Raw genomic sequence first — 25,902 nt, forward strand, 5'->3', positions numbered from 1 at the left:
TGCATCATTTGTCTTTACTAATTCTGATACTTCAGAAATAACAGACAACATCCACCCAATGAGATATTATTATTATTATTATTATTATTATTATTATTATTATTATTAGCCACATGGTACAAGGAAGCCTGAGGCTTATGCTGCACCAGCCAAAAAAAAAAAAAAAAAAAATTCCCGAGTTACCCTGAGAGAGAGAGAAGTAGAAAGGAATCACCAAGAAAGAGAAGAATGATGATATCCAGCTCAGGACCCTGGGTTTGCCAAGCCCATACTCACCAGATGTGAGCCCCCCGGGGTTGTTCATCCATACAGGATGGAATGACATAACTGCATCAGTCTATTGATATTTACTCACATCTAAAACATTTCAATTAACAGTAAAACAAATTTAACTCACAGCTAATAAGGAGGTTGCCCTTGCTTTAATTTATGAATGTATTATCAGATAGAAAAGTTGAAATACTATGTGAAACATTCTTGTTCTCTTTTAATTCCTGTGACCTATAAGACTCACATCGTAGAGGTTGCAAGGAAGCCATTGGTGCAATGTGGTCCAAGTTTCTGTTGTGCCTAAAGCTCAACAACAACGAGAAATCTAGGATTTTCCTCGTGATCCATCACCTTCCTTAGTTTTTCAAGCCTGTCAGGCATCAATAAGGTTTCATCTGAACCTCAGTGTTACCCTCTACAAGACAGCAAAATTGCAATCTCTTCTACTGCACACAACTTAGAAGTGCAGTAAAATACAGTATTACAGTACTTCATTTTTTTTTTTTTTTTTTTTTTTTTTATAATGCAGCACTTTTCATAATATTTCAGCAACTTTCCCAAATATAATAATGTTTTTTGTTTTTTTTTGTGTTTATCAGACAATTGGTTATAGTAACCTAATATCAGATAGAAATTTTAAATTTAACTTCTTGCATTACTGCATTTACTTTATGCTGTAAATTATTATTTATTATTTCTTACTTTTCTTTGATATCTACTCATACTCCAGTCACAGTATATGAGTACTTATTCTCCAATACATACTCATACAGTGTGTTGTAGGTGTCACCTGTAATATATGTTTTGTAAAATAAAATGATAATAATGACAGGAAACTGTTGTATAAATTAACTGAAACTGGGAACAAACATTATCTGACTTTCCAGAGCAAATATCATCAACCATCCTACAAGAAGAACCATACTTGTTTCAACAATGCTGAAGACAAAAATTGCAATACAAAAGGTGGCACAAAGGCAGACTCTTTTCTGATTAAACAATGTGTTCCTTCAAAACTACCCTTTAAGTCTCTATATATAATTAAGAAAGTAGACAGACTTACAGCCATTAATCTTCAACTGGTGATTAACTACATCTTTGCTTAGGATTCTGTCAGCTCAGACACCACTGTTGCTGGATTAATTAATTTGCATTGAATGTTATAATAATGAATATACAAACCTTGGTTTGTCTTAAAATTCAACAATGTAGTAATGATGCATTTGCACTGAAATTGTATTTAAGAGAATTTTATGCAATATTATTATTATTATTTTTTTACAAACTTGGGAACCAATAAAACCTTTCTTGTTTGCTTGCTTGTTAAAGGGCTTATGAAAATCACATCATCCCAAGTAGTAGCACTCAACCATATTTGGTTTTATTCTATGGAGATCTTTGCTTCCCATGTATTCGTGCTGAACCAGTATGGCAGAAAATTGTGCATGAGCTGGAACCTATAGGTAAATTTTTTTATAATTTTTTAGGAATATTAATTCCTTTCAGTTTGTCTTATTTTTTGAAAGCTTTGTCCAAACATGAAATTCTTCACAGTTGAGATTGACTGTACAGTTTCTTTTTTCTTTTCTTTTCTACTTTATTTGAGAAATTATGTTGGAAGCAAAAGTATGAAATCAAAATGAACTCTGCTCCTAAAATTTCTGTAATTTTTCTCCATTTTGTTGGTACTTAATGAAGATAATTGATTATGCCTACCCATCATGTAACTGGTTATTTGGAAGCCTTTCTAGAATTCTGTATTGCTTTAATAACTGGGGATGTTACATGCTGTGCTTAAGAAAATTCCAAACTAAAAATATAAATACTTCTAAAGGCTGCACAGTTAAAAAGTTTCATAACTTTTAGGCTAAATTGGACATAATGTAGTTCGTGGCTTTTAAAACCCCTGACTCTGAGTCATTAATGTATTAGATAGTGCACTAAGGCATCATTTTAACATGCAGTAAACTTGCTAAACAGTGTCATTACTGTAACATCTCATATTGCAAAATCCTTCATAATGAGCTGCCTAGCCATGCATTTTCAAATAAGCAATGCTTTCCAAATAGAGAAGACTCTTGTTGCTCATTATCAGTAAAATGTGCCACCACCTAGATGTCATTGCATCAGGATTAGTCATTCCTCTTTGGTGGGTGGCTAAGCACTCTCGGTGTTGGTGTGACAAACCCAAACGTGAAATATTCTCACAGTATGAAAGATGCCAAAGGTGTTTGTATTAAACATGATACAATTCACAGTCTTTAAGGCCTTTGACTATAAGAATTTACTGATGCATATTGGCATTAAAACATCTTGGCATATAGTGCATTAAAGTATCATTTTAACACACAGTAAACTCCAAGAAGCAAACTAGTTTTCAAAACAGCATCATTACAACGATATCTCCTAAATTTGGCTACTCTTACACTCAGGATGCCTACTCACCCACCAGCAAGGGAACAACTGTTCTGGAAATGGTGCCATCTATGTGGAAGAATTCTACTGAGAATATGGAATGTTAGTCTTCTGTAATTAGGAAATGTTGTTTATTCGAAAGTGGAAGGCCAAACAACTCAAAGAATTTCACACTATGATATGTTATAGTAATGATGCTACTTCAGACTCCCAGGGCTCACATCTGGTGAGTATGGGCTTGCTTGGCACAACCAGGGTCCTGAGCTGGATATCATCATTCTTCTCTTTCTTGGTGATTTCCCTCCCCCCCCCTCTCTCTCTCTCTCTCAGGCTAACTCGGGAATTTTTTTGAATTTTTTTGGCTGGTGCAGAATAAGCCTCAGGCTTCCTTGTGCCATATGTTTAATAATAAATTTAGTGCACTGCCCAGTATGTAGTATTGGGTAGTGCACTAAGCCATCATTTTAATAAATTCTCAAAGGCATTAAAGGCTGTTTGTTTTTGCATTATGTTTAATTTATACACCTTTTCGGCATCTCTCACATTGTAAAAATATTTCACTTCTTGGTTTGTTTACTCTTACACTCGGGGTACCTACCCACCCATCCACCCACTAAAGACGGAAAAACTATTCTCAAAATAGTGCTATATGCGTTGTGTCACACCCAACGGAGAATAAGAATAAGCAGCAGTATTCTTCTCTATTTGGAAAGCATTGTTTATTAGTATTAGTAAATAATGCAAGAAAGCAAGCTTACATAGCATCAGCTAAAAAAAAGTTGTGTTATTTATTTGTTATTCCCTCTGATAATTTGTTGTCTATATCTTCCAAACTGCCCACCTCTACAACACCAGATGCAAGTTTGTTCCAAATCAACTACCTGCTTGCTGAAGGCAAATTTCTCTGTATTTGTCCTGTGATCTGTCCTTCAATTTCGATATATGTTCCCTCATATGTAGTCAGAGCAAGAGGGATTCCATCGGCATTGAACTTACTCAATCCATTCAAGGCCTTAAAGTCAGTCAGATCTCCTTGCAGGTGCCTAGTCTACACACTGCAGTTTGTAGAACTGAAGCCATTTTTGGAAAGAGCACCCGTTTTGTTCCCCCTCATTAATCTTGTTGTTCTGCTCTGCACCTGTTCCAACAGATGTACATCTTTTGTAAAATTAGACCTTCAGACCTTTTTTGTAGTACTCAGGTTGTGGCCTGACCATTGCCTTATACAATGGGATAATTACTTCCTTATCCCTGCTGCTAAATTCCTGTATATTGTTGACAAAACCCCATAATCTGTCCTGACAGCCTGTGTCTGCACTGCTTGAAGAACTTCATATCTGACTGCACAATTAATCCCAGGTCTTTTTCATTCTGCATTTTCATTTTTGCATTTTTTATTGTTTGTCAACTTCAATTGCCACTTCTTAGCCCATCTGCCTAATTTTCCTAGATCTTGTTGTAGTAGTATACCCTGATTACTGTGATTTAACCATCGTGCCAACCTTCATATCATTTACAAACTTACACATATGCCTTCATCAGTATTATTAATAAATATAGACAACAACAGGCTCAGCACTAAACTGCAGAGATTCCACTAATAACAATAGTCCATGGAGAGCAGTCTTTTGAAAAACCACTGTGTCTTCTCCCACGCGACCATCTCTTTATCCATAGCAGTAACTTGCTCTTAATGCCATTGTTCTTCAATTTCTATAGTATGTGTATCAAAAGCTTTTCTTAAATCTAAGTATGTGATATCAATATTTTTTACATCCAAGAATATGCCAAAGTGAAAGGCTAGATGATGCATTGTGAAGGAATTCACAATATGAGACGTTATACTAATGTTGCTTCTCTGAGTGTACTGTGTTAAAATTATTCCATATATATGCACTATCCAATATACATTAGTGGCTAAATTGGTTCAAGTACTTTATTTTATTGGTTATTAGTCTTAGATGTCATGTTTTGGTAAACACCTGCTGTGGATGAAATATTAAGCACTTTTAATTATTATTATTTTTAATGGTAATTCCAGACATGAAAGGCATGAGAATAGACTTGATAATGCTGGATTTTCATTTCTTTAAATTGCAATTTTCACAAATACATGCAAAGAAAGGTAATCAAGACACGGAAGTAGAAGGCATACTGGAAAAAATTCTTTGGTGTTTGGATTTGAATTGTGGAAGCTTGTGGTATATGCTATAACAAGTTTTAGAGAAAGTGGCACAATTATAGATTGGAATAACAATGTTCATAGAAAATATCTTTGGAAAATTGAACATTTGTATGATAACAGCGATGTGAGTTTGTTAGAACAGTGGCCAATAATTAACTAATTTACATGATCATTCTCTTTGAACAGTACCATTTGGCATAAAATTTCCAGTTTGAGATTCTAGAGATGTTACCCCAAATAAGTGAAGAACCCTCTGAGGTCAAAATTCGTTACATGTATAAATTCTTGCAGCCACCAACTGATTTGTAATGAAGTTTGTTAATATAGAATGCACTTCTGTAGACTGAAATAATGGCAGATGTAGATAAAAGCAATAAAAGTGACATATATAAAATCGCCTAAAATGAACTAGTTGAAATCACTCAAAATATGCTAAAAATAAATCTGATAAAAACATAATATGAATAGTAGAGCTTTTGTCTTTTATATGGAATGTTTCTCAGTTAAGAATATATTAAGTTGTCTGTAGCTTCTACCTTCCCTAGGGTCGAATTTATAAATACATCAGTACCTGGGAATTGACACACACACACACTATGCCGTCATAAGAGGACTGGTTACCTGTATCTTGAACACTCTTCCTAAATGCAGGTAATTGGTCCTATGATGGCTTAATACATGCATCATTTTGTTGTTGTAGGGTTTTGAGTGCATTCAGCAATTTAGACCATATTTCACCTTGGTGTACTATGTCTGTACAAGTGTGTGTTCATGGGATAATGTGCATGTTGTGTGAGCTGAAAAATTCAGGAAAAACCTGCTCTGTTCACCTGAGATTGGCTAACAGCCTTGATTGAAGAAGACTATAAATTCCTCCAGTCATAGATGGGAATCAAACCAAGACTTCTCCAAATGAGTTTCAAGTGGTGAAGCCACTATACTCTCATGGAGGCATGTGTCATCTCCTAGTCACTGATGTGTATAGTCTCAACCTGAGACTATATACATCAATGTTTTCTTAACTGAAAAAGGCTCCATAGAAAATGAAAGCCACTATTCATATTATGTTTTTATCAGATTTCTTTTTGGTATATTTTTGGTCTTTTAACTAGTTTAAGTGATTTTATATACAGTCGGACCTGTGTATAACAAAATCGATTGTTCCCTTGAAAAAATTCGTTAAACAGAAATTTCATTATAAAGAAATGTGACCTTTTCAACAATGAAAAATTATGTAAATTCAGAAATATAGTAAAAGATGGGAAATAAATGGGAATGAATAAATTTTCTAACATTTTAAAGTAATTAATTTATTAATACATACATATTAAGAAATGACTGCTTACACGATGCACACAATGTATTAGTACACTTTTAAGAATTATTTCGTAACATATTTGGTTATTTTTTTGTTGTACACTGATTCTACTGTACACCATTCATAAAAATGTTTGCATTTGTTTAAACACTCAAATATATATTCTGTTATATTTTCTTCCCACTGAAGGCCTCAATGCAAAGTTTCAAATGCTGCCAACATTTCATGGTTGGAAGGTTTAATATTACCTTCCAGTTTAATATAACTGAAAGCAAAGTGGAGGAGAAATTGTTGAAGTTAAACATAAGAAAAGCACCTGGGATGGATGGGATCTATCCAGTTATATTAAAGGAGGTGGCAAAGCAACTAAGCAAACCCTTAGCCATAATTATGAGAGCGTCCTTGGACTCAGGGGAGGTTCCCACGGACTGGATTTGTGCAAATGTATCCCCAATTCACAAAGGGGGGATCGAAGGGTGACACGAGTAATTACAGACCAGTTAGTTTAACTTCTGTTCCGGGTAAAATAATGGAGTCACTGGTTAAAGATGCATTGCAGGATCATCTAGACAAGACTGCAGCAATAATTCAGACACAGCATGGGTTTGTTAAGGGAAAGTCTTGTCTGACAAATTTGATAGGATATTATGATGTGGTTACAAAGGAACTGGATGCAAAAAATAATAATTTTGATATCATATATTTGGATTTCAGGAAAGCTTTTGACACTGTTGCACATGGAAGACTATTGTACAAATTGGAGCAGAATGGTATTAAGGGTAAGTTGCTACAATGGATATGAGGTTGGTTAAGTGGGAGAAGACAGAGGGTGGTAATCAATGGGTGCTACTCTTCGTGGACTAATGTTATTAGTGGAGTCCCACATGGTTCGGTGTTAGGTCCACTGTTGTTTTGTATATTTATCAATGATATTGATGAAGGTATATCAGGCTTAATGTCGAAGTTTGCAGATGATACAAAGGTTGGCAGGGTTGTTAATAACAGTAATAATGGCAGTGTGCTACTGCAACAGGATCTAGATAATTTGGGCAGATGGGCTAAGAAGTGGCAACTAAAGTTTAACCTTGACAAATGCAAAGTACTGCATATGGGTAGAAGTAACCCCAGAGAAACGTACCAAATGTGTGGTACTACACTTAAGGTGGTAGAAAATGAAAAAGACCTGGGAGTAATTGTGATATGAAGTTTTCTGAGCAATGCAGACAGGCTGCCAGGGCAGGTCATGGGGTTTTGTCAATGATATATAGGAATTTTGCTAGCAGGGAAAAGGAGGTGATTATCCCTCAGTATAAGGCAATGGTCAGGCCACGCCTTGAGTACTGCGTACAGGTCTGGAGGCCTCATTTTAGGAAGGATGTAGATTTACTTGAGCGTGTACAGAGAAGGTCAACAAGATTGGTGAGGGGAATGAGGGGATCCTCTTACCAAGAGAGGCTTAAGTTCTGCAAATTGCAGTGGCTGGAGACTAGGCACCTGCGTGGTGATCTGATTGAGGTATATAAGGCCTTGAATGGGTTGAGCACGCTGAATTCTGATGGGATCCTTCCACTTGTTCAGATTACGAACCTAAGGGGGCATAAATTCAAATTAAGAAAAGACAGATGTAGAATAGATGTGCGGAAATTTGCCTTTAGCCAGCGGGTGGTTAATTGCTGGAACAAACTTCCATCTGTCATTGTGGAAGTTGATAGGTTGAATAAATTTAAGGAGGAACTGGACAGGCATTTGGAAGCAATGGTGTGATTTTTTTTTTTTTTTTTTGGCTGATGCTGCATAAGCTCATACACTTGCTTTCTTGCATCACATGCCACTACTACACTACTACTACTACCTTCATTTTCATCCAACTCATCATCGATATTGTCACTAGTCCTTTCAATATTCTCGAAAACCTTGGAGTCACTCGGATATTCAGCTACCTTGATATTATTATCAACTCCTAAAGATTCTTCAAGAATAATTTCTACACTGATCAAACCTCTCGCTTGGAGTTCTTCCCAAGATTTCTCAATGTCTTGTAGCAGTTCATCCCTCTCATCGCTGTTAATTGGCATTTTGGCAATATCTGCTTTTGTGAAACAATTCTTAATCGTTGTTTTTATCACATCTTTACTCCACAATTTCGCCAACTCTGATACGCACGTCCACAAATTTATAGGTTGGTTGGTTTCTAATCTCAGTAGAATTTTTTTCAGTATGCACCTTTGGTAGTGCATTTTCAAATGCTTGGCCCATGGCTGCAGTTTAGACGAGGTATTTGGATGGAAGAAAACAAGCTTCACATTTGTAAGCTTAAAAATTACCGAGTGAAGATGGGCAGGGTAGTTGTCGACAATCCATGCGATTTTTCTGTTTTCTTTCATTATCTTTCTATCGAAATTTAAAATCCACTGTTCAAAAATTTCACTTGTCATCCAAACTTTTTTTGTTGCAGTTGTAGTCCAACTCTAGCAACTTTACTCCTTTGAAACATTGGGGTTGTTTACTTTTGCCTATTACCAAAAGCTTTAGTTTTTCATTACCAGCCATATTTGCACCAGCATGTAATCCTCTCCTTACTATTTTTACTACCTAAACATTTATACCTTTGAAAGTCAGTGTCTTGTTCAACAAACCTCTAAAAAATAGATGTTTCATCAATGTTGAATATGTCTTTGAGCTCATAGTCCTCCATATTTTTTTTTCAAACCGGTTTCTTTCCAGTGGGTATAGTATTCTTCGATTGCAACTCCACTTTCATCAGAAAACTTTTTCGAGTAAGCCATGGTAGTATTAAAATTTGTCCCAGAAAAGATGCATACTCCATATCCTTTTCTTTTATTAATGGCCTGTGATACTGGCAACTTTTGGTCTTGAATCAACTTCATTCACTTAAACTGCTTCATCAACATCTTCACAAAGGCATTATTTCACACTCTTCCGACTGGAAGAGTCTCCTCAAAACATTTTGAAAATCGAAACATAGTTTTTAGAATGGTTAACACACTACTGGCAGGAATATCAAATTTTAAAGCAATTTTTTTATTTATTTATTTTTTTTACAGAGAAAACAGGTTGACTAGAGCCAATGTCTGTGTCGGGAATATGCCTTAACCTTTGCCAATGGCTGTGGACACATAGATTGACCAGCGCGACATAGTGTACATAGTGGTACATAGTGTACAGGTTTTACTTCTTTTTAGCCATTGCTGACCCACTACTGGGCAAAGGCCTCTCCCAAAACTTTCCATCTTTTTCTATCCCATGCCGTGGTTGGCCAGTTTCCTCCTGCAGGGTTTTACGGGAACCGCTAAATTGTAGAATGTTTTAGCTCTTAATTCGTGGAATTAATCCCTTTAGCTCTTAAAATTTAAAGGGATTAATTCTTAATCCTTTTAGCTCTTAATTCATGCTTTCTACAGCATCAGCTTTATTGCCTAAAAACCAAATTTGTGAACAATGCATACCCAGGTCTCTTGAAATCAGTTCGTTACATGGAAATTTTCTTCATTATACAGAAACTATTTTCAATGTAACGACCAAGGGGAAATCAAAAAAGTTTGCTACATAGAAAAATTTGCTATATGGAAGCTCGTTAAAGAGAGGTCAGACTGTATTTAATTATTTTTTATTGCTTTTACATACAGTTTACATATACATTTATGTATATTTATCATTATTTTTAACTTCTATATTCTCTAGTAATAAACTTCATTAAAGTCAGTTGCACGAATTATACATATTATTTCAAATGTGTAACCTATATCTGTGGAGGGTGGGATTTGGTATTTGCAGTAGATTAATAGTTTTTCAAAAGAAAACACTGCTGGGAAGAAAGAAAACCTGAGTACTGTTCAAACAAGACTGTGAATAATTTTTTAAAAATTACTGAAAAATATCATTCACAGATGAGGTCCTTGATATGTTAACAAACAAGTAAGATCAGAGCAACTTGCCCCCCCCCCCCAGCCTCTTCTAATCTAAAGGACATTATTTTGAATACTTGCAATATAGTTTGTATAGGGGAAATACTAAAATGACATGGAGTTTATTGCTGTACTGATCCTGTAGTTATGTGTTACCATATTTTTCAGCCCATTATTGGCCAGTGGCTAGTAATAGGGCTGTTCAATTAAGTTTATGAATTTATCCAAATTTAGCATTTGTATGCTGATAGTATATTTGCATTGCTAGATTAGTCCTGTAGTAAAAAATATTCACAAAACATACCCATGGACTCAGCATTTTCTCTAGATAAACTATAAAATATCTTTTCATTGTTCAAAATGTATAAAGGATTGTCAGATAAATTTTTCTGCATAGAACAGTAATAACTAGTATTCTGTATTTAGTGTTTTCTCACAGTGATCTCTAATGGTATTTCAAGGTTTGAGAAAGTTAGACTGACCATATTTTTTCTGTTGGGTAGTTCATGTTCTCACATGAGATCTGAATTGAATTTCCATGACATACAAAAAAATTTCAGTAACCAAGTATTGCCAAGTCACTTTCCAAGAAACTCAAGGTGTTGCTGGTCATATCTACTGTATTTACCAGATCTTAATTTCTGAAATTATTACAGGAATTTATTATTTTCTGAAGGATTGTATCTACTGCAGCAGTCCAAACAATAGCCAAGAACAGAAATTAAAGCTGTTATTGAATAAATCAATGGATATGTTGTCTGCAGAATTTGAATAACTTTGTTCTTTGTTAATAGAAAGTGATAATGTCATAGTATATGCCATATTAAAAATATGATTTCAAAAAAAATCAAATGTTCCATAATAAGGGAATTCCCTGTGGTTTGACATCATTTTCCTGAAAATGCAGTTGTTAAATTTATAATGAATTTTCATCCGTTACAGATTTAAGATTACATCATTTGAATCCTGAAGATGTCCAGGTGCATTGTACAAAATTAGCACAGCTTTGAATGCCATGTGGTCATCCTAACAACATTTTTCCAGACCCTTGATAGCACAAAATGAAAAACAAAGCAAACACTGAAAATAGAGATAGTCACCCAAGATAGCCTTTAGATTTGACTTTTTAAATACTGGAATAATTTTTTTAGCTTGCCTTTAAATTGTCTAAAGTAGAGAATTAAAAAATCTGGAGAATTTGCTACAATTCTGAAGCAGTCTTTTCTTCCCTGGCAAGGTGAGTTCTGGCTGGCATTTTCTTCCAGAACAGCCTAGTTTCATCCACATTAAAAACCTGACAAGAACAAAAACCCATCATTAATCACTTTAGCCAATTCATCAGGATACCTTTAGGTGGTATCAGGATTTAGAACTTTTTAGAAGCTTTTGCCCATCCTTCCTTTTAAATAATCATTTGAAAGAAAGCTGGGACTCTTTCTTTAATTATGGTCTCACTAATAGAAACATGTTTCTAACACTGATCATCTATTCAAAATCTTAAGTCTTTCTGTTTCAGCAAACACCACACCTAGGATTATTTGTGGTGATTGTTAGATTACCTATGTTTCTCACATGCCCTATAATTTTCTCCTTCTTTTTTACTTAATGCTAATATTTTAACAATATATTCCCCCACAGTCATGCAATTTCAGTGTGGCTTTTTCCTTTATTGACTCTTAAAAATTTCTAATTTAAGTTCATAACTGTGAGTCTTGTGCACCCTTTTATTTAATCCCTTTGCATTACGATGCCCTGTCAACAATATTGTATAGTTTACACACTCAAAAAGCCTAAAAACAGAATAAAAAGTATATAACAGTACATACACAGAAATGTAGAGTAGCAGAGAAAACAAACATTTGTCAAAAATGAAACTGCTGAAACTTCCAATCTCTATCTAACATCAGATATTCACCAAAGTGATGAAATTGAGTAGCATTTTGGAGAGGTTGTGCAGTGTTGATTGTTTCATTGGGCAGAAGTGGACTGTGAACTAGGAGTAGTCCATACAATCATGTGCAACTGCTTCCTTCTGTTGCACCCATCCAACATAGTACAGGAAGTTGCACCTGACAGTACTACAGATGTGATGATAGGTGCTGTATTGTTTGAAATTCTGATAAAAGTGCAGTGCAGTGCTCTGTGTAAGTGGAAATCGTGTACTCAGTCAGTCCCTTGTACTGATTTTTTCCCCCAATTTTACTCTTCAGTTACTAATTGGCAAGCCAGTTCAAACAGCCTGACAGGCTAGAAGTGGCCCATGGGCCACCATTTGAGAAGCCCAGGACTAGAGTTTCTGGCCCAAGACCAGAAACCCTACTCCGGCCTTTCATTTTACACAAAACTGGTCTTTCATTTTACGCCAAAGGGTATTTACCCATATAATGATACTTCAAGCTATCGCAGCCATTCTCTCAGGTATGTCAAGCTGAGCTTGCTACCTGGGAGTCTAAAACACTGACGGAACTGATATTCAGGTGACACACAAGTCAAATGGACCTAATTTCATCAAAGTCCTGTCGATCTGCGACAGCCAAATCCTCTGCTTGCACTTTCACAATGGTGTGACTGTTAGTAACCCTGGGTATATAACCCCCATGTGCAAGTCCTGAAATATGGCACCTAGTATACTGGTGGTGACCACCCCGATGCGAACCAACGTAAGCAGGGGTCAAGGTGTAGCTCCCACTTCACACAGAGGAATGCAACCTCTCTGTGTTACCAGTCAGTACTAAGGTGATAGGTGACTCTCGTCAACCAGTGCATTACCACCACTTTGCATATTGGAGGCTTAAAGTTTTAGTCTTCAGAACAAAGCTCCAGCAACCCCCATCTCTTCCATCATGCAGTATGATTGATGTCTTTTTAGGTTATGATGGACAGCCTGGTGAGATTCAATCTTCCTTACATTTCGAGGGTACAGCTCTAAAACAGTGTTCCCAGGCTTCTATGTTCCATTCAAAATAGGGCAGTTAGGTTAATTAATGACTCATCTCTATAAAGTCTCTCCACTCTGTCTCTCAGATATTCTGTTTCTGCTGCATGCCTTTTCTATAAATACTTCTGTGGGCACTGTTCTGAATTGTCTTCTATAATTCTCGCTCTCTCTTTCAAAAGAGTATGAACACATGCTGCAACCAGCCAACATCCATTTACTGTCCAACTTCAAACTCACAGAACCAACTTTTCTTCTTCCTCATTTATTCATTCAACTTCGTTTTTCTGGAACAACCTCCCTTCATACATATTTCCTGAAAATTGCAATCTACAGAAATTCAAGTCTGATGCTAACAAGTATCTTCTTTGATCTTCTCAACCTTCAACCTATGCACGGTACTAAGTACTATAGGTTCTAATACCTCTTGTGCTGTGGGTTCTCACAAAAAAAAAGTAAATAAATACTGGGCCATTTATCATACACGAGCTGAAAACAGCTCTCACCCATATGAAGGCAGTTTCTATTGGACTAGATGACGTTCATTATGAAATGATTAAACATCTTATAGGAAGAGCAGGTAGCCCAAATCCATGGACTATCTGCTCTTCCTATAGAACAGAATCTTTCTTGAACAGCAATTTCAAGATACCTGGCACAAGACAACTATTCTTACTTTTGCTAAGCCAGGAAAGATTTTAAATTTCCAACAGATTACTGTCCTATTGCTCTGATTAGCTGTTTGTGTAAAATATTGGAGAGAATGGTTCAACACCTGTCTTTTATGGTACTTAAAATCAAATGACCTTCTCTCCCACATTTATTGCAGTTTTCAAAGGAACAGTTCCACTTTGGACCACTTAATTAGAATAGAAACATCTATTTGAGATGCTTTCCTAAAAAGAGAGCACACAGTGTCCATCTTCTTTGATATGGAAAAAGTGTATGACACAACTTGGAGAGTTGGTATTTAAAAGATCTTTATTACCTCGGTCTAAGAGGTCACTTTCCAGTTTTTATTAAAAACTTTTATCTTTTTTTTTTTCCAAGTTCAAATAGGATCCACCATCCTCCCTTGGTTCTTTTGCCAAGAGGAGGGAGTACGGCAAGGATCTGTTTTAAGTGTACACTTTTTGCCATTAAACTATGCTCCATTAGTGAACAACTTCCTCCAGCCATAAAAGTGCACTCTATGTCGATGACCTCAGCACATTTTTTCCCAGTCATGCAACATGAGGGTTATCGAGTGACAACTGCAACAAGCCATTGATTGCCTTAACTCTTAGGCTATGGCTTCAGGTTCTCACTGCAGAAGACTGTTTGCATTGATTTTTATCGCAAGCATAACTTTTACCCCAAACCCGAATTAAACTTGGATAAAGCACTATTCCCGTGCATAGATGAAATTTTTTTGACTCATATTTAAAAAATGTTGGCATTTCTCCAACATATTGCCCATCCATACACAAAGTGTATGAGGGTGTTGATCATTCTCCATACTCTCTCTCTCTCTCTCTCTCTCTCTCTCTCTCTCTCTCTCTCTCTCTCTCTCTCTCTCTCTCTCTCTCTCTCCCTACTTCTTCTTCTTTGGGTGCAGACCAGTGCACTTTATTCCTTCTGTATTGTGCACTTGTGCAGTCAGATTTAGATTATGGAGCTTGGGTATATAGGTCTGCCAAAAATAATGTCTTTCGGTGGCTTGATCCCCATTCACCATCAGGCTATTTGTATTGCTCTTGGTGTATTCAGAACATCTCCAGTCCAAAGTCTATATGTGGAAGCAAATGAACCATCTTTGTTGCTTCAGCAAAAACAATTTCTTTAGTATGCTTCTAAGCTAACCTCCCTGTCAGACTACCACATATGGATGATTGTTTTTGAGCCATAATGGGAAAATCTTTATAACACTTGTCAGAGTGCCAACTGTCCATTTGTTTTTCTGTTGATTTTAAGCTCAGAGAGCTTAAAATCATGGTAGACAAGGTTGCATACAAGGTAGACAAGGAGCAATCCTTCCACCCTGGAGTGCTCAAATACCAGCAAGTGACTTCTCCCTTAAAAACTGTATGAATTCTGATACCCTATATTCTGTCTATCTCTAGCTCTATTCAGATCACAGCTGAATTCTGAATTCTTGCTGGTTTGCTTAGACCACTCAAAGTCAGAATCACATGTGGGATCTGCTGATATCTTTTAAGACAATACTGTATCTGAGCAGGTTCCCCCTGAAAGCCACATATACTGTGGAACTGCAAATTATAAAGTTAGCCTTGTGTTATATAAGAAGTTGCCAATACCAATGGTTTATTATATATACCAATTCTTTCTGTGAACTACTGACTTTATGCAATGAGATACACTACTCACCCAACTCTTTCCTATGTTCAGCAGATGATATGCACTCACTATGAAGGTAGATTCAATATCTACTTCTGCTGGATCCCCAGCCACATCAGGATTAGTGGAAATGATTTGGCTGATACTGCAACCAAATCGGCTGCGTGATGAGTAATCCTGACATGTCATGATTTGCCAACAGGCAAATAATCCATAATAAGTTATATTCGCAGTGGCAAGATTATATTATATTCACAGTGGCATTTGCAGGTAACAAACAAACTATATCAGATTAAGCCTGTAATCAAACTATGGCAGTCTAGTTTGCTGGGATCATAAAGAGAAGTTGTTCTTGGCTCTGCATAGGATACAGTCATCTGACACTTCTTTCTGCAGAGTGGTAATGACCCTCCTATCTTTGAGCAGATAGGAGGATCATTAGCCTGTTTTATCCATTAAGCACATTTTAACTGTATGTACAAATTTTAGCAATGCATGTTTTACCACTTTTAACCATTAGCTCTATACCCTCAGTCAGATTTTATCCGACAATGACCATGTGTCAGCAATTAAGTTTTTACAAGCTATTAACATGTATACACATACATAAAATAGACAGTTTATTTTTATTCTTATAGTGCATTTTATTTATTTTTGTATATAACCTTTGATAAAGTAACCTATTTAAAATATTACCAAAATCTCGATCTTTTTTGAAACTTTTAACTGTCTTGGTTGTTTTTGCAGCATTAAAACTGAACTCACTCAATCAAAGCACAGTTAGTAAATATTTATCATTAATTTAAACCTGATTATATGCTTGTGTTGGCTGACATGTGCCATGAAGATATTGATAATAATTTGACTTTATTGTCGTGTGCTTTCCCTTCAATCAGTAACTCTAGCTCAGTGGTTCCCAAACTACTGAAATCTATGGACCCCCTTCAAAAATGAAAAAAAGTTCACAGACCCATATATATATATATATATATATATATATATATATATATGTGTGTGTGTGTGTGTGTGTGTGTACTGTATATGTATAAACATTGGGTTTTCTGAAAAGAAAATTCAAAGTTTTATGTTTAAAACAACTCAACTTTATTCTTATTTTTCCATAAATATAATAATAACTTTATCTATCATCAATTTGCTATACATAGAACGAATAATTTGACCAGTTCCCAGAGGATTGTTTCGCGGATACCCTGGAACTGGCCTACGGACTACTATGGTTCCGTGGACCCCAGTTTGGGAACCGCTGCTCTAGCTTCATGACATTGATGCATTGTCAAAAATCAAGCTATTTATGCAAGCCCTTTTATGTTTCATGCAGCGAGCACTGCTATTAGTGATTCTCTCTTCTTGCATCAAAGCGTGGGTTGAAGGGAGGGGTTATTAAATTTTCATTCACTCTCTGACAGGTCTAAAGCGAGTTTTAATTTTCAAAAATTAATTGAAAATATATGTTTTTAACATAGAACATTGATTTTTCACAGTTGTGTTCAGAAAAGATTGAAGTTATAGGTGGAATCAAAAAAATTAACAATTTTGAATTTTTTTTTTTTTTTTTTTTTTTTCAAACTTCCTTGGGCATAGAGAAATTTCATATTTTGGCACAACCAATACAACCTTAAAAGTACTCGTACATTCACTCAAATTTGCAGTTTGCTTTTTATTCAAGTTTAAATTAGTGCTGTTGAATCAGCACACTTCAGTCTATCACACCATGTGTAAAAACTTAATTCTATAGGGATGAGTTACACTTTATCAAGGGAATCACAGCAGCTCATCTAAACAGCACGACAATCCATTTTTGGGTTATGACTCATAGATTAAGAACCCTTGCTCTTGAATATAATGAAGAAAACATAAGAATGTTCAATAAAGTAGCCTAACTATCTATTAGGTAGTTTCACATAACTGCAGGTTAAAATCATGTTTGTGTTGTCCCACCTACTTTAAATATCCATAGGATACAATGTGCAGCAGGAAGCATCTGCTTTCTTTCAGTGAATGAATAAAGAGTGTCATCATGCAGATGAGTTTCTATTCATTTTGAACCTCAAAGAATGAGACTTCATTGCTTGTGCAAGTTAATGTGTTTTAGTCTTTCTTTCTTTCTCTCTCTGTTCACTGTATATTTATATAAAGCTTTTGCTAATTTTGGAAATTTAATAATAATACATTGTTCTACTCAAGACATGCAGGCAATATCTTATTTTGTACAGACATTGATTGCTATGACCAGAAAACAATAACAGTCATAGTGTCCACATTATAGTGTCCAAGTAGATACCCTTAATGAACTGTCTCAACTATATGATTAGTAAAAAGCCTGAGTCAAATTTGATCCCATCCCCCATATATTTTAAGGTGCATTAAAAAAGAGTTAAGTCTGACAGAAAACTGTCATCATCAAAACTTAGACTAATAACCCCTAACTGAAAATTATTTCATCTGGCTCGAAAAATAATATTCATTGTTCAGCTATTAAAAAACTGATAATGAATTTACCAATGAAATAGCAATTTTTTAGGTTATATTTAAGTGATTTATTTTTATTTTAATGAAATTTTAAATTCTTTGTTTAAATAGAATGTATAAATATTAAAAAAGTTTATTATCAAAACTTTTTGTTTCAGGATTAGCTTTTGCAGCTATTCATGCTCAGCATGAAGGAAATCTTGCTCGTAAAATTGGTGTAAACTCTTTGCCTTATCTTATCGGCATAGTTGATGGACGCCCTGTTCACTACAAAGAAGATCAGCTAAGCTTGGTAAGGGTTGTTGAATTTAGCCGACATTTGTTTCCCTCAAAAACTGTTATTAGTGTGGATGATTCTTCTGTAGATGATTTCTTAAAAAGTTGGCCAGATAATAGAGTACGTGTTTTGCTACTAAGTAAGGCTGAGTCTATCCGCTTACGTTACCTCTTGATTGCATACTGGTTTCGTGCAAGAGGAGCTTTTGCTCATGTTCAACTTGGACTCCCAAATACTGAAAATGTTCGAAAGCTCTATAATATTAACAGACAAATGGAATCACTTTTGGTGTTTAATGAAAATCCATCCACGCCAATTGCCACACTGAGTATGGCAGAGCTAGCTCCTCAAACAATGAAAGATGTCCTTGAAGCAAATAAATTTTTATTGCTTCCTCGTCTTTCTTCACAGGAATTATTTGATCAGTTGTGTCCTGTAGAAACTGTGTCTGCTCGTAAGCATCTGTGTGTGATTCTGATAACTCAGAACACTCCGGCTCATGATCCTCATCGGGCTGCCCTTAGAGATTTTATACAGCACAATGATTTTTCCCATGAGAGGATCAGGTAAGAAAAAATATTGTATAAGCTTTTTTTTTTTTCTATCCTTTATTTTAACTTTATTTTTTTAAGCTGCATTTTAGACTGTCCTTTTTATAAGAACTGCAGCTATGTTCCTAACAAAAGTTATTGCTACAACAAAACATTAGTGTTCTTTGTGATATATTTTAATATTTTCATTTCAGTAGGTGTTCACATTACTTATTAGTTAAGAACAGAAAAGAAATCAGTCTGTTCAACCACTGAAGTTCTGTATAATGCACAAACTATTTAGCCTATCTTAGCATATGAGATTTCTAGTTTCAAGCTTGTTGGCTCCTGTTAATTATACTGTATGATTATCTTCATCCTCATCTGTCATAATCACTATATGCAGGTTGTGATAGTACAGATCAGTCTTTCTGGATTAACAGGCTTAATAGTATAGCAGTGTGAAAATACCTGAATTTTCACCTTTCATCTGCTTTAGAAGGCTAAGCTACCCATACTTTTTTCCCTCTACTGTACCATAGGGAGTACAAAACACAACACCATGCTTAGCGGTGTTCCTTTCCTTCTTTCCCCCCACTTGAGTACACATCTCTCTGGCGTCACATTAAGTAAGGTCAGTAATTATGACCCAATCCCATCGTTATTAGTTGGGTTTGTTTGTTATTTGGTTTTTAGGAGCATTAGTAACTAAGGCCATATTGCTCCGCGGATATGCAGTGGTCATTCCCTGACCTTTCCGCATCCTCCGTATTTGGTGGTCATGGACTCGAACCCCGGTCTAATCAAGAAGCTGTTGTTGTTGTTTTGGTTTTTAGGAGCATTAGCAACTAAGGCCATATTGCTCCGGGGATATGCGGCGGTCATTCCCTGACCTTTCCGCATCCTCCGTATTTGGTGGGCACGGGCTCGAACCCTGATCTAATCAAGAAGCATGTGCTATGCACTGCTGCTCCTGCTCACCTGGCTATGGAGGCACCATTATTAGTTGGGCACAGCACAACAGGAGGCCATTACTTGATCAGTTTCTGACCAATTGGGGAGATGGAAAGTGCAGATAGCAAAGGTAATAGATTATCTTCACCAGATAAGAAGAAATTATGACAATTAAAAACAGACTTTAAGGGGTAACCCGAATCTTATAACTGCAGAGTAGATTGTGTCAGCCAGTTCCTTTTGCAGGAATTAAATTTCCTAGTTCAGAGATCAGGAACTTTCACCCCAAACATATATGAGCTTCATTTTCACATCGATGTAACTCCTTTTTTTTTTTTTTTTGCTGTACTTTGGTCCCCAAATATCAGCCCTGGGAATTTAGTTCTCCCACTAAGACGAGCTCCGGGCCAATGGGAGCATGGAAAGTGTAAAAGGGGAGACCTATATATATATACTCAGGTGAGAACAAAGGAGAAAAACGTTTTTGCTAGGACAGCAGCTTTTTGGTTCTAGCTTGCTAGTGTTTTGCTTGCTCTTCTGCTACTTCTGGCTCCAGTTGTAGACTGATTGAAGGCTAAAACTTAGGGGAACCTTTTTCTCCTGACCAATCGCCGTTCTTCTATCAACTGGCACTCCTAGTCTTGTTTCTTGGATCTGAGAATCATGTCCTTGATGAAACCCTGCTCCTCAGATTAAAGAAGTTGATGCCACTGTTACCCTGAAGTCTCACTGCTCAAAGACCTCCCAGCTGAAGTTTCCAGTAAGACTAAAGTGTTGCAGACATCGTCCAGATACAGTTGAACCAAAGAATCTATTATACTGGTAAGTTCTACTTATCTTTACCCTCTTTAATTAGTGTAGAGGCACCCCTCCTCATTAGAACATTTAAGGTTGTAACACTTCATGATACATTACTCTACGAATTAGAGTCTAACTTATCTAGTCAATCCATTAGTGTTAATGTGATTACACAAACCCAGTAGCTTAAGACATATTTAGTATAATTTCTATCTATGATAGTGTGAGTGAAAGGAAGGCATTCTGTCAATATATATATTATATGTATACCTTTTGAGTAAATAATAATGAATAAATTATGTTTTGCTTAAGTATCCGTGCCTCATATCTATTCTCTTGATACATGTCATTCTTAGCACAAAATTTATAGTAAAGGAACCATAATTTGTGGCATTCCAAGTCCTGACTATAATATATAGAGGATCTTGGAATGATTAAATCACAACGCATGATCCAAGCTGCAAGTTCTATTTACCCAACGCTGAATACAGCTTTAGGGCATAGAGATTATTGTTCTATTACAAAACCACTAGACAATTGCATAAGTTCACTGGCATTTTCTGGGACATCTTTAAATAAATATTTCTGTTTATACTCCGGCACAACAACCAAGTCAGTAGAGTTTACAATAAATCATCAATACAAATATTTATCATATTTAGTAGTCATGCTTGAACCCCGGTCCACTCAAGGAACACGTGCTATGCACTCTCGCTCCTGACTACAGGCCTTAAATTAAGCCAAAAGGTTTAGTAACATCCAAACCATTCCCGGAATTTAGGCAGTGTACAAAGCATTTTAGGTAATTTGGAATCTCAAATCCCAGTCCAGCATAACACTGATACCCAGATAAAGGCCAGTGTAACAGCAGATTTATTAATGGCCCTCTTCACTCAGTGTTGTAGTTAGCTAATCTCAGCAGGAGGAGATTAGCTAACTAAAACCTGCGAGTTTTCTGGGTTTTCCAGCCAACACAACATGAAAATTTGACCATAAACACATACTTGAAGTGACATTATTACCAAAAAAACCCAAATATCACTTTGTATTATATTTGGCACTTTGTCAATTTTTCAATAATGACACGCAGTGTCAAGTGCTTATCTCTTCATTGCATGTCATAGTGTAAACTTGAGATCATGACGTGACATAATTGTTATACTGAAGTTTGCTTATTTCTCGTTCAGGCTCGGGCTTCTTTGGACGATACGGCTGTGTTGCAGGACGTGTTTTCTTCCTTGGGTACTTGTTCCCGAGCATAACCCCCAGTATACTCATGTGACTGCCTAGTGGTTTTTATATTAGGACAACGGTCTCGGCCCTCAATAAAGCTACCCGTTGGAAGGGAATAGAAATCGCGGCGTTGACTAGCGCTGTGTTTTCACTACAAAACCCTTTCAGTTATAGTCGGATCTTGAGTGCCGCAATATAAGTTCTTTTATTCTAATACTCTACTTACTGATCATCGTGTGAATGGAGAACAGGTCTGAGGCAGAGATGTTTAAACAAAACGTAGTTTAATTCATTATACTATAGAAATGGTACATATATAGTAAATACAGCTCTAATGGCAGTGACAGGCAAATCATTCAGCTACAACAATTTAAACTGACTATATAGAAGTAGTTAAGAGTTTTTAACATTATTGATAATTTAGTAATTGATGAGCTCTTTGTGTATGTGTCCTTCGTGTGGATCACTCATCTCTGGCACGAGCTGGCATGGGACATGATAGCTATACTTACTGTCAGAGAAGCATAATCGGTGTCGATACGAAATGTCGCGCTATTTAGGATAGCACTCATAAGATAAGTTTCAACCAGTTATACATCATGTTATCTATAGTGAATTTGTGATAAACGACAATACTAAGTGTTGCGCTATTTAAGATAGCACCGTTAGGATATTCTGTAACTTAACAATACTAACATAAATAATCATATTACTGAGGAGTAAGGTTTATGTATAGCTGTAGGGAGTCTAATAACTCCCTACAGCTATACTAATTACCGAATTACTAAATAATTAACTAATTACTAAATAATAATTACCGAAGTGAGGACGACTCATTCTACGGCATGTGGAACTCGGCGAGGGGATTCCGTGCTTTCTCAGTCTTCCTTCGGGTTCTGCTATTCTCACTCACACATTCTGTATCTTCTTGTGCTGTCTGTCAGACTTCCGTCTGTAACTGTCATTCTGTAACGTCTTGTGCTGTTCCTCCTCCTCTCTCCTTTTGTATTCTCCCCGTTCGTATACATGCTCCTTATCATTTGAACTTCCACCGATCTGGTGTTTGGAAACCAGGGAGGGGAAAAGATAATCTGCGGCGCTTAGCGAGAAAACAGCACGAAGTAGTTTCTCCGAAAGCGAGCGGTGCTTATATTTTTGGACTCCCGAACTCACTTCTTCGAAAGCGTTATCTCAAGTTAAGACAATAGTGGCAAAAGGGAATTTGTAACCGTGAAAGCGTCTAAGTTCAGATAAGAATCCGATACTAGCGAATTTAACCACCCTATATTTATCGAAGAGCTGATATCAGTTAGTCATGTTAGATTAGTATTTATGTTTTCCGCTGGGGTGACCAAAACAACTCTTTAGCAAAAAGGGCACAGCAAAAAAGGGGAGGGGGAAGAAGCAATGTATGGGAAATGTCTACAAATTAATAAGAAAAATGTGAGCATTTTACATAATGATATGCAATGTTCAAGGCATGCCTTGCTGTATTTGAAGCACTGGCTTATGGCATGTAGCCTTACTCAATTGATTACAGTGGTTTCTATATAGATTGAAGTGATTTTATTGTGAAAATACAGTGTGAATAGCAATTTTTTGTATCATTTGCTCATTCATATTTAGGTATTCTTCAGCATATTTTTATGATTTGTTTATTTTTCCCCCCATTTTAATACAATTTCAAAGCATAATTGAGATAAAAAATTAAAAGGTTTATAAGGTGAGTGATATTTTATAATATTTCAAATGGAAGAGAGTGATGAATCCCCATGGACTATTAAATAAAGACAGAATTTGTTACACCAGTCTAGAAGTGTGGAAATAATGAAGATAAGCAACTTCACACAGTTGCTGGATAGAAATTTCAAGGAAAACATTAGAATTTACAGTAGTGTTATATATTCCTCCTGCAGTAGATATAACAGGTTACTTAATAAAGAATATCCATAGGGAGAGTACATGGGAAATGAAGTAATCTGGAACCATCTCTAGCTCTCACCCAAAGAGTAAATAAACATAAATAAATTTTTCATGTGCTCCAGGACAGCCACATTAGGTTGGAGGAATTTGCAATATAGAGAATACATAACAATAAAGTGTAATAAGAAATCTGAAATAGGCAGATTTAGTACAATAAAACCTTGATTTAAAAATATATTGGGTGGGGGAGATAGGGCTGCTACATTCCAATGCCTGTTAAATTGTTAAACTTGGAAAAAATGCATTTAATATTATATATATATATATTTTTTAATATTTTTTTCTGTTTATACTCCTGCACGACAACCAAGTCAGTAGAGTTTACAATAAATCGTAAATACAAATATTTATCATATTTAGTAGTCACGGGCTTGAACCCCGGTCCACTCAAGGAACGCGTGCTATGCACTCGCACTCCTGACCACTGCTTCAAAAGGAAAAATTAAATGTTCATGAAAACTTTAAGGCATTTTATTAATGCAGAAGCATTATCTGATGATAATGCTTCTGTACATCCAATTAAATTTGAACAAGAGATGATGATATTATCAAGTGTATTTGACTGTCTTTCAGTACCATGGCCCGGTTTCAAAAGGAAGAGTGAGATATTAAGCTGTAAATGTTATTTATTTATTATTTTTATTATTATTATTTTTTGATTCAGATAAAAGGAGAGAAGACAGTGGCCAGTATTAAAAATTATAACATAAAATGCACACTTGGGCTTCAAGTTGGAACAAAGTAAAGCAAGGTACAGTAGTGTTCCTGGAAAAGGCTCTTAAATCATGACTATCTCCTTTTTTATTAAATAGAATTTGAAGGAAAAGAAAAGAGTATTAACCTTTTGTAGTCCACCATTATTTTCACTCTCTTCCCTATGCGGTCCAGTTCTATCAGTCAACCAAATATCCAGTTTAAATGTGATGTTCAAAAATTATTTATGTTCAAGTTTACATGAGCTAATATATAAAACAGCATGACAAAACAGTTTAAAAGCTCTAATTCAATATTCCTTTCTGAAAGAAAATATTCACAAAACCTTCCATATGAATAATTGACAATTTTTTTTCGTTTTAAAGCCCTTACTTTGAATTCCTTGTTTGCCCTTGTGTAGGCGGGCAGAGATGCAACATCCAAAATATTTACAGAAATTTTTTCCTGTTTAAATGCATTCTTGAAAAATTTTATTTTGTTTGTCCATTTTCATATGAATATATCATTATATAATTTTTTCATTTAGTCCCATGTTGATAATATCTCCAAAAATCTTTAGTTTATTTAGTGAAACCTAAACCCAGCCACACCATATAGAACAGCTGGAAACCATCTTATTTATAAGGGTTTCCTTCCCCCCCCCCCCCCAATTTCTTCAGAAAAGTCTAACAATTTCTCAATTTTGCTATCAGAAAGACCCTTTATTGGATCCTGATGGGTGTAAATACTTCACTCTAACACAAAGTATAAGTTACTTTGTGATTTCTATACTGAAAAAAAAAAAACAATGTTGCCTGCTGTTATATTAACATCAGTAAACATCCTTTTAGTGTTTCAAATTGTTTATGTCAAGTATAGATGGATGGGAGTACAACAGGAAAACAGATTTTATAATCAGAAATGCTGACATTTGCAACACTTTCCACATTAGACTTGAAATCCAAATATATGATATCAAAATTATTTTTTGCATCTAGTTCCTTTGTAACCACATCATAGTATCCAATAAAATTTGTCAGACATGAATTTCCCTTAAGAAACTCATGCTGTGTCTGAATTATTACCACAGCCTTGTCTAGATGATCCTGCAATGCATCTTTAACCAGTGACTCCATTATTTTACCCAGAAAAGAAGTGATTCTTTATGCATTAAGAATCTGCAGATAAAGGAACCACTATGTGGCAGTGATCACAATGTACTGATGTGGGATTTACTTAAAGATGTAACTACCTTCAGAGGTAAAGGGAAGGGTTTTTACTTTTATAAAGGTGACTGCAGTGCTCTCCGAGATTTTTAAAATTTTATACAGTGAGGCCAACTGATGATGCTACCAACAGCAAATTCTAAATGGGAAGCATTTAAGGAATTAATCTTCGAAGCTACTAGGCTTTCATACCAACTAAGAAATGCTGTTCAAGGTTTAGGCCTAAATGGGTGTCAGATGACCTAATGAGACTTGTGGCAGAGAAGAAAAATGCATGGGACACACAAATTATCAGGAGACAGATGCTTATGGTAGATGTAAGATAGTCTGTA

General features: G+C 35.8%; 1 protein-coding gene across 2 annotated transcripts in view; it reads left to right on the top strand.

The window, feature by feature from the left end:
• Positions 1-25,902, top strand: part of l(3)80Fg (dnaJ homolog subfamily C member 16 l(3)80Fg) — a 330,832-nt gene that overhangs the window by 128,397 nt on the left and 176,533 nt on the right. For both annotated transcript variants that reach the window (XM_090383988.1, XM_090383987.1), the window contains exons 4-5: positions 1,600-1,733; positions 18,035-18,719. In XM_090383988.1, the coding sequence (XP_090240114.1) occupies positions 1,600-1,733; positions 18,035-18,719 (819 nt within the window). The remainder of the gene's footprint in view (positions 1-1,599; positions 1,734-18,034; positions 18,720-25,902) is intronic.

The sequence above is a fragment of the Mastigoproctus giganteus genome, chromosome 10, assembly GCF_048544385.1.
Source record: "Mastigoproctus giganteus isolate SK-2022 chromosome 10, ASM4854438v1, whole genome shotgun sequence".
Classification (NCBI taxonomy): domain Eukaryota; kingdom Metazoa; phylum Arthropoda; class Arachnida; order Uropygi; family Thelyphonidae; genus Mastigoproctus; species Mastigoproctus giganteus.